At 40.7% G+C, this 10,572-nt stretch overlaps 1 protein-coding gene across 1 annotated transcript in view; it reads left to right on the forward strand.

The window, feature by feature from the left end:
• LOC122756229 (putative dimethylaniline monooxygenase [N-oxide-forming] 6) overlaps positions 1-10,280 on the forward strand; it is a 31,484-nt gene extending 21,204 nt beyond the window's left edge. The window contains exons 6-8 of the mRNA XM_044005410.1: positions 1,681-2,036; positions 5,186-5,258; positions 9,941-10,280. Of these exons, the coding sequence (XP_043861345.1) occupies positions 1,681-2,036; positions 5,186-5,258; positions 9,941-10,280 (769 nt within the window). The remainder of the gene's footprint in view (positions 1-1,680; positions 2,037-5,185; positions 5,259-9,940) is intronic.
• Positions 10,281-10,572: the final 292 nt, after the last annotated feature.

The following is a 10,572-nucleotide window of genomic DNA, read 5'->3' on the forward strand; positions in this document are numbered from 1 at the left end:
GTATCTGACACAAAATAAGCATTATATAAATTTTATTGTTTTTATTGTTATTGTCCATGGACAAGTCACTTAACCACTGTCTGCCTGAGATAGGGTTGTTATAAGGATTAAATGAGATAATATTTGTAACATGCTTTGCAAGCATTAATTCACCATATAAATGCTAGATATTATTCTTATTCTTGTTAGTCATGCAGATGTTAGCATATGAAATTGCAACATCAAAAACTGTGATAGCTGACTGCACATGTATAACCTATATCAGATTGCTTACTGTCTCGGAGAGGGGTGAAGGGAGGGAGGGAGAGAATTTAGAACTCAATATTTTAAAAAATGAATGGGGGCAGCTAGGTGGCGCAGTGGATAGAGCATGGGCCCTGGAGTCAGGAGTGCCTGAGTTCAAATCCGGCCTCAGACACTTAACACTTACTAGCTGTGTGACCCTGGGCAAGTCACTTAACCCCAATTGCCTCACTAAAAATTAAAAAAAAAAAAATGAATGTTGAAAATTGTTTTTACATGTAATTGGGGGGAAATATAATACAATTTTTAAAATGACAGCTAATTTTGTGATTAAATTAGAGAAAATAAACCAAAAGTCACCATATGCTAACTCATTCATTGAACCAATAAGGATGAGAGTGAAGGTAAAGGGAGATTGATGAAGATGCTGATGAAGATACCTTATAATCGCAGCATGATTTTAGGTTTCAAGGCACTTTCATGGCTGCGATCCCTTTTTATACTCATCCATTTGGTAGTGGTAGTGTTTGTCTTTCATTCTCAAAGAGGACCATGACATCGGGGTGTTGTCATGACTTGCACCGAATTGGATTTAAGTGATGGAGGGTTGTGCAAAGTGACCAGTCTCACTCTCTCCTCCAGACCCATCTGGCTCCAGTGGCAAAATAGACAACAGAATGACTAGAGATGGCCCTGAATGTTTAAGGGAATTGGGGGTTAAGGGACTTGCCCAGGGTCACACAGCTAGTAAATGTCAAGTGTCTGAAGCTGAATCTGAACACATCCTCCTGACTCCAGGGGCACTGCACCACCTGGCTTCCCCTCCATTTGGTGAATAGCCAAATAAATAGCCTATATAAGCCGCATAGAGAGTAGAATTGTGTTTTTTTATGGATAATATAAGCCAAATCATCACAAAGTAATATAATTTTGAGAGGATCAAATGAGATAAAAACTGAAGTGCTTAGCACTGCTATGTGTCATATAAATGTTTGTTGTTGTTATTACCCCCAAAAACTCCATTTTTGCCTTGTAAAATTCAGCTCTATAATCTATAGACTTTTTTTTTGGTGAGGAAATTGGAGTTAAGTGACTTGCCCAGGGTCACACAGCTAGCAAGTGCTAAGCATATGAGGCCGGATTTGAACTCAGGTCCTCCTGACTCCAGGGCTGGTGCTTTATCCGCTGCACCACCTAGCTGCCCCATCTATAGACTTTTTTTTTTTAGTGAGGCAATTGGGGTTAAGTGACTTGCCCAGGGTCACACAGCTAGTAAGTGTTAAGTGTCTGAGGCCGGATTTGAACTCAGGTACTCTTGACTCCAGGGCCGATGCTCTATCCACTGTGCCACCTAGCTGCCCTCTGTAGACTTTTATAAGGCCCCTAGGTAAAGGAGGACTATCATTCTTGGGACATTTGTTTATGCTTTCTATGCAGAACCTTGAGAAAAGAGCCTGTGTTCAACGATGAGCTTCCAGCCCGCATCATCTGTGGGGCAGTGTCCATCAAGCCCGATGTTAAGGAATTTACAGAGACATCCGCAGTGTTTCAGGATGGAACAGAGTTTGGGCCCATTGACTCTGTTATCTTTGCAACTGGGTATGGTTACGCCTACCCTTTCCTTGATGACTCAATCATCAAGAGCAGAGACAATGAAGTGACACTGTATAAAGGCATCTTCCCTCCTCCTCTTGAGAAGCCAACCCTGGCTGTGATTGGCCTTGTCCAGTCCCTCGGTGCTGCCATCCCCACAACTGACCTACAAGCCCGCTGGGCTGCCAAAGTCCTTACAGGTAGGCAATGCAATAACCCCCAAAACGTTGGAGGTGGACCAAAGCAGTACACACACATATTATAGTTATAATATATGTATATGTGTGTATGTATAGAGAGATAGAGATAGAGAGATAGAGATAGAGATAGAGATAGAGATAGAGATAGAGATAGAGATAGAGATAGAGATAGAGATAGAGATAGAGATAGAGATAGAGATAGAGATAGAGATAGAGATAGAGATAGAGATAGAGATAGAGATAGAGATAGAGATAGAGATAGAGATATATGGGAGAATCCTGAAGGAATAGTCAAGACGTGGAGAAGAAAAGGGCAGCTAGGTGGCACAATGGATAAACCACTGGCCCTGGCTTCAGGAGGACCTGAGTTCAAATCCGGCCTCAGATACTTGACACTTACTAGCAGTGTGACCATGGGCAAGTCACTTAACCCCCATTGCCCCGCAAAAAGCAAAAACAAAAACATAATCTAGTTTTCAGCCTCATCCCTACCTCTGTCAGTAACCTGTTTCTTCCTTCTTCCCTTGATTTGGGGTCCTCAAGGGCTACATAGCTGTCCCTATGTGAGTAAAGAAGGAAAATAAGAAATAGATGAAGGAAGGCAATGTCTTAAATAAATGGACTTCTGTCTCTCCAAGAATATTAATAATATTATATAATTAATATAATTCTAAGTTTTATAATATTCTGTGATTAATAATATCAGTGATCAAGTCTAAAGTATCATTTTATTCAAGAACTCAAAGGTCTTGGATAATCTCAGTCTACCTCACCTTCTACAACAGAATCATGAAATGTTTGAGCTGAAAAGACCTAAAGCCAGGAGTGTGCTGGTAAATGTTTTTTTGTTTTGTTTTGTTTTGTTTTTGTTGTTTTTTTGTGGAGCAATGAGGGTTAAGTGACTTGCCCAGGGTCACACGGCTAGTAAGTGTCAAGTGTCTGAGGTCAGATTTGAACTCGGGTCCTCCTAAATCCAGGGCTGGTGCTTTACCCACTGTGCCACCTAGCTGCCCCCCTGGTAAATGTTTAACAAGCTTCCCACCCCCAAAAAATAAACCTATGTTATACTTTTTTTTTTTTGCTGGGCAATTGGGGTTAAGTGACTTGCCCAGGGTCACACAGCTAGTAAGTGTTAAGTGTCTGAGGCCGGATTTGAACTCAGGTCCTCCTGAATTCAGGGCCAGTATTCGATCCACTGTGCCACCTAGCTGCCCCCATGCAACACTTTTAAGTTAAATCTTCATTATTAACATCTTCTTTATTATTTTCTTAAGTCTAGACAATCAACAAATCAATAACCAAACCCTGATTTGTAATGTTTGCCAATTTCTGAGGTGTAAATGCCCACACTGAAAATGTTGAATTGGCTGCCAAGAGCCTGTACAAACCTCTCCACCATGCCCTTGCTCTCAGATATCATATGTAGTCATCTCCTTAGTCTTAGACATGAAGAAACTGAGGCCACAGAGTGACTTGCCTTCTGTTCATTTCTTTATTTAACCCTTCAGTTTCTTATCTCTGTAGAGTCCATAATAATTTAACATAAGTAAAGAGAGAGAGGGGTAAATAATGAATGAATGCTAACGCATTTATTGTTTACTGTGTTCCAGGCACTTTGAGAAGAGCCGGGTATACAAAAACAAGCAAGCAAATCAGTCCTGTTTCCAAGTAACTTATATTCTCAAGGGGAAAGATAGCACATAAGGGGAAACTAAAAAGTAGTGTGAAGTACACATGTTTTACAGCAGGGTTCAGAAATGGCCCTGGAGTGAGGTGGAGATCTGGTTCTAGGCAAGATTAGGCAAAGTCTCACCTATCAGAGCCCAGGATCTCAGGGAGAGGGGCCAAGTTCCAATGGAAGAAGGATGAGAAAGATAAGGAAGATGTCTAGAGTGTGATATGGTAACTGAAATGACTCAGAAATGGCAAGGTTCAGATCCTGCTTCTGAGACAGACAGATGATAGATAGATTAGATAGATAGATGATGGATGGATAGATAGATAGATAGATAGATAGATAGATAGATAGATAGATAGATGATGGATAGATTATAGATAGATAGATAAATATATAGATAGATAGATGATAGATAGATGATAAATAGGTAAAGAGAGAGATGATTTCTAGACAAGATATTGATGGAGATAATGTTAATAATGATTTAATTTAGTGTGTCATGGGTTTATTCTTTTTCTCAAAAAGTTTATTTATATATAAATACATACATATCCATAAATATCTTGATATTATGTGTCTATATACATATGTGTGTATTAATATATAGACAGATATAGTAGGATGGAGTACACATGTGCATATGCATATATACATATACACATATACACACATCCATAATACATATTTTTGTATATGCTATGTGACCGTGGGCAAGTCACCCTCTTGGTGCTTCAGTCTTTACAATTGCAGATAAGTTACAGCCAAGTTTCTGAGCTGCATTAGCAAAAGAAATTTCTACAGAGAGGGTCCTTTACGAGGGAGAAATCATACTTCCAGACCAAAGTTGTAAAATATATGTATGCATTAAATATACATATATAATCATAGAATTATAATTGATATGTTCCTGAAAAGCTGTGTGAAAATCAGATAATTTCTCAATGCACCAAAGGAATCACTATTTGAAAAAATTCTGCAATGAACAGTTTGGGAACATGAAGGATCCTTTGTCATGTGTTTGATTGCCTATAATTCATCTGTTCTGTGAGTTGCTGATTTGAGATTATAGATTTTCTCAAAGTAGAGCCAAAGCAGTCCTAAGTTTTTGGGGACACACAGTATTGATGGAAGGGGGGAGATGGCATACAGTTTTTGACCACAAATAGCTTGTGAAACACAGTTGTTATGGCAAGTCTGACTGTGGTACATCCAGGGGTTGCAGCTAGCAAGGGTGAATGTACACAGACAATTATAATAATGATTTTCAGATATTGTTTCAAAAACAAACATATTTCTGTTGACTGACACTTGCTTTCACCACCAGGGTAGGACAGGGTAGGGCAGGCCTTATCCATAGATTTAATAGGCCACAGTCTAAGTGCTGGGGAAGAAAGACCACAGGTTTAACCTTATCTAGTTCTCATTTGGGGGGATACCATTTATGGACATTTCTTTCTCTGTTTCCATCTAGGTTCTTGCACTCTGCCTCCTTTCAGTGCCATGATGGATGACATTGATGAGAAAATGGGAAAAAAGCTCAAACGGTAGGTAAATGCATAGATTTAGGAAATAATTCCTGAACTTATCCTTTGTCTATGCACAAGAACACAGTAATATACACCCGGGCATTATGGGGAGTGACAGCTGATTCATTTCCATAGGGTATTCTCTACGGGAAGATTCTCTGTCCTTGATCATAGAATAAGAGATATAGAATTGGAAGGGCCCTTCGAGGCTACCTAGCCTAATGCCCTCATTTCACAGATGAGAAAACAGAGCTAGAGATGTTGAGTGACTTGTCTGCTATTACTTGGCTAGTAAATAGCAGAGCCAAGATTCAAAATAGGTCATCTGAGTCCAAACCAAGAATATTTTCCATCTTGCTACCTTGCACCATATAGCCCTGCAGATCTACATATTGATAGGAATAACTCATATTTACATAGGGATCACTAGGAACTGGTTTTGTGACATGATGCTCCACATTTAAATGATTTTTTTTCATGTCGATGCTCCTGAAAAGGGAGTGACCTTCCAAAGTGATGTTTTTAAAAAGGTTTTGAAAAAATAATTAAGTAATAGATCATACCTGAATGAGTAAGCAAGGCTAGAGGTGGGTCTTAAGCACCTTAGGAAGTACCTGGACTCTTTCAGACCTTTAGTGGGACAGGAAATGAGTGCCCTGAAGAAGAGAGGGCCTGACTCAGAGGTGAAGGAAAGGCCTTGCCCATAGTCACACAGCTGGCAAATTGAGGAGTTGGCACTTGAATCCAGATTTTCTGACTCCAAAGCTAGTACTCTTCCATACCAGCCACTCACCAAAGGTTGGGACAAACTAGGATCACTCGTTTTACCATCACATTACCAGGTGTCACCTACTGATCATCAAGATGCACTTCCTGAATTTGTCAACAGCAAAAGCCAAGCTGAGTTAGTAGGAAAGTGAAGAAAATAAAATTTGGGAGCTGGTATCTTGGGTTAGGACATGCCTGGTTAAGTTTAAAAAGCAAGCAACAACAAATAATTGATAACCCGAAAAAATCAGCTGCAGATTATTCGGGGCAATGACCTTAATTGCTAGCATTTATACAGTGCTATAAGGTCTGCAAAGCATTTTATATGGCATCTCATTTGAGCCTTATAATCACCAATAAAATAGGAACTATCATTATCCGTATTTTACAGATGAAGAAACTAAGGCTGATAGCAGTTAAGTGACTTGGTAAGGGTCACATAGCTAGTAAGCTATGATTTGAACTCCCGACTCCACAGTGCCACCTAATTACTCAAATGCAAGAGGCTAGATTCTAGATTCTAGAGCCCATCTAAACTGGAGTCAGATGCTGCTGATTTTATTCTCTTCTTTGATCTTTCTGGTGCTCTCCTTTGGCACAGTTCATTCTACTGACTAACCCTTCCACCAAAGGAATCCTGAGTCAATAAAAAGGAGAAATAAACTTTAAAAAATAAATTGGGTTTAGATTTTGAAGGAATTTTAATACCAGGACTTTTTCCTGGAGGAAGTAAAAAAATCACCAAATTGTAGAGTTGGGAATGATATTAAAGATCAGCTGATGCAAATCACTCATTTTATAAATACTCTTTGCAGTTTACAAAACACCTCCCTCCCTCATGAGGGAGAGAGATAGAACAGAGAACAGAACACTGGGCTTCAAGTCCTAGCAAATAGGTTCAGATCCCAGCTGAGCTCTGTGTACTAGCTGAGTGACCTTGGGCAAGTCACACTCTCTCAGGGTTCCAGTTTCCTCATCTGCAAAATGAGGGGCTGGTTTAGATCTCCTCTTGAGGTCCCTTCTAGGTTCCAATCTATGATCCTATGATTAATTTTCTGAGGAAGTACCAGTATTGTTGGTTCTATTTTAAAGGTGAGGAAAATTGGGTTCAGATAGTAACATAGCTTACCCATATTCCCACTGTTAGTAATTAATGTAGCTGGAATTAGAACATTGGCCTTCCAGCTCCAATTATGGTGCTTTTTAAAGATCTATTAATAAAAATAAAAGCTAATATTAGTGCCTACTGTATGCTAGGCACTGTGCCAAACACCTGACAAATTTTCATTTGATCCTCACAAAAACCCTAGAAGGTAGGGGGCTGTTATTATCATCCCCATTTTACCTATGAGGAAGCTGAGTGACTTGCCTAGGATGAAACAGCTAGTAAGTGTCTGAGGCCAGATTTGAACTCAAGTCTTCCTAACCCCAGGCCCAGCACAGTATGCACTATGCACCATCTAGCTGCCCCTTTACAAAGCTCATTATCTCACTTGAGCCTCATAATAACCCTGTGAGGTAGGTGCTATTATTATAACCATTTTTACAGAGAAAGAAACTGAGGCCAATCAGTGAAGAAATTGCTTCTCAAATGTGGGAAATAGATCCCAGAGAAATGAAGTAACCAAAGTCCCCCAGTTTCAGAGGCTGAGCCAAGCCAAGTCCAATTTTGACATACACAACATATCAGGCTGCTGACATCAATTCCAGGTCCTAAAGTGACTATTTCATAGTGTAACCATGAATTCAGGGTTCCTTGGGCAAAGGCTGTTCACACACAAGTTTCTAGCATAAATTATTTATAAGTATGCTTTCTACACGAAGGGAAATGTTGAGGCAATTTCTAAGTATCAAAATGCTTTTATTAATATACTTTTTCCCCAAAAAGCACTTACAACAGCCCCTGTGAGGTTCAAGTATTACAGATGTCCAAACTGAGGCTTGAGAGGTGAAGAAGTCACTTAGCCATGATTAATACAGGGGGAAATACCTAAGCCAGGATTCAAACTTGTCTTCTAAGTCCCAAGTCATTTTTATGAGTGATTCTATGCTAGGGTGACACTGGGGATGGGATCAGGCCATAGGTGAGATGCAAAGCGAGTGCATTGGGAGATCTGGTGAGGAGAAGAGCGCTTGAGAGGAGGGAAAAGAGGGAAGCGGAAAAGAGGGAAGCAGAAAAGGCTTCACGGAGGAAGTGACACCTGAGCTTGCTTTTAGAGGGAGGACGGGATATCTACAAAGAGGGCAAGGGTAATGCATGCCAAGTGTGAGCGATGGCATGAGCAGAGATGCGGGAGGCAGGAAAGGATGGGACTTAACTGGAGAATAAGAGCACTAACAACAACAACAACAAACAACATGCCTTGATATAATTCCCTATGTTTACAAACAGTTTTCCTCCCAAGGCTATGAGGTGAGGAACACAAGTGGTCTGGTTTGACTGGAGCATCAGGTCCTTGTAGAAAAGTAGCGCAAATGGAATAAACCAGAAAGGAAGCTCAGAACCAGATAGCTGAGAGCCTGTAATGCCCACGGGTGGAGCTGGGATCTAACTCAGGAGATAATGAGGAGCCAGGGAAGGCTCTTAAACAAAGGTGTGCGGGGTGGGGTGGGGGGGGAAGAATGCAGTCTAGGATATAAATGTAAAGACAGAGTACAAAGTGACCTGTGAAGACCCTTCCAACTCAGATTCTGTGAATTCAGGCAATAGCAATAATATATGTATATGGTATTTGTGTAAGCCTGGCACATGATAGATTCGAAATTGATTGCTTAATTAAAGTGCCTTTACACTAATTGTATCATTTAAGTCTCACAACAACCCCTTAAGGTAAATAGGACAGCTACTATTATCCTTGGGTTAGCCAGGTAGGTGGCTAGAGTGGCTAGAATACCAGGCCTGAAAGTCAGGAACACTCATCCTCCTGAGTTCAAATCTGGCCTCAGACACTTGCTAGCTGGGTAACCTTGAGTGTCACTCAACTCTGTGTTTCAGTTTCCTTATCTATAAAATTATCTGGAGAAGGAAATGGAAAATCACTCCAGTATCTCTGCCAAGAGAACCCCAAATGGGGTCACCAAGAGTCAAACATGACTGAAATGTCTGAACAGCAAATTATTACCCATAGTTCATAGATAAGAAAACCAGGGCTTAGAAAGATGTGATGACTTACACGTGAATATCAGAAATGAGATTTGAACCTAGGTCCTCCTGAGTCCAAAGCCAACACTCTATTCACTAGACCATGCTTTAGGAGATGGAGAGAAAGAATTATGTATTAACTCCTCTGGAGAAGAGGTTGGGGGTGTTGAGATTATTTGTGGATTTTAATTATCTATGTTATCTCTTTGATTCGGTGTCTTAATCAATCACTGTCCTGAGCATAAACCTTTTCTTAGTTTCTCAACCCCAAGAACAGTGATGGTAGGGGAAGAGAAGGGAATAAACATTTATTAGGTATTTACTATGGTACCAGGCACTGCAGTAAGTACTTTACAAATATTATCTCATTTGATCCTCATAACAACCCTGTGAGAACAATGCTATTTTGACCTCTATTTATAGCCTAGGAAACTGAGGCAGACTGTGGTCAAAAGCCTTACCCAGAGGGGGGCACTAGGTGGCACAGTGGATAAAGCACCAGCCCTGGATTCAGAAGGACCTGAGTTCAAACTGACCTCAGACACTTGACACTTACTAGCTGTGTGACCCTGGGCAAGTCACTTAACCCCCATTGCCCAGAAAAAAAAAAAAAGACACTCAGGGTCACACAGATAGCATCTAAGGCTGGATTTGAACTCAGATCTTCTTAACTCCAGGCTCAGTGCTCTGTCCAATGCCCCACCTAGCAGTCTCACCTAGTTAATAGATGGTAGGTTGTACTTCTGAATACTATCTCAAAGTCTATTCCAATGTTCTTTTCTCTTTCAAGGTTTGGCCAGAGTCAGACTTTACAGACTGATTACATTACATATATGGATGAACTCGCCTCGTTTATAGGAACAAAGCCCAATGTATTGTGGCTTTTTCTAACAGACCCCAAATTGGCAGTGGAAGTTTACTTTGGCCCCTGCAGCCCTTACCAGTTTCGTCTGACTGGGCCCGGGAAGTGGGATGGGGCCAGAAATGCCATCTTGACCCAGTGGGACCGGACGGTGAAGCCAACCAGAACAAGGATAGTCAGCGGTGCCCAGAGACCACAGCCCTTTTTTCATTTGCTTAAAATACTCTCCTTTGTACTCCTTCTATCTGTTCTGCTAGCATATCATTAATAGCCAATCACTTCCAGGGCTGGGAGAATACTCAAAGGTCAATACCCCCACCCCTGAAAAGAATAATCAAAACATTTTGCAGTACACCAGCACTCATTCAGGCTGAGAAGATACTGATGAGGTAGCAGTCACAAGTATCACTCACCCCTACTTCAATTAGTCAATTAATCAATGAACGTATATTAAGTACCTAGGACCAAGAGCTCACACTCAGCTTCCCAGCCTTCTTTTCCTTTGATTCCTTTCTGATAGATTTAGCAGATATGCCAATGGCCTAAAAGAGATCAAGCAG

Source organism: Dromiciops gliroides, chromosome 4 (genome assembly GCF_019393635.1).
Source record: "Dromiciops gliroides isolate mDroGli1 chromosome 4, mDroGli1.pri, whole genome shotgun sequence".
NCBI classification, from domain to species: Eukaryota; Metazoa; Chordata; class Mammalia; order Microbiotheria; family Microbiotheriidae; genus Dromiciops; species Dromiciops gliroides.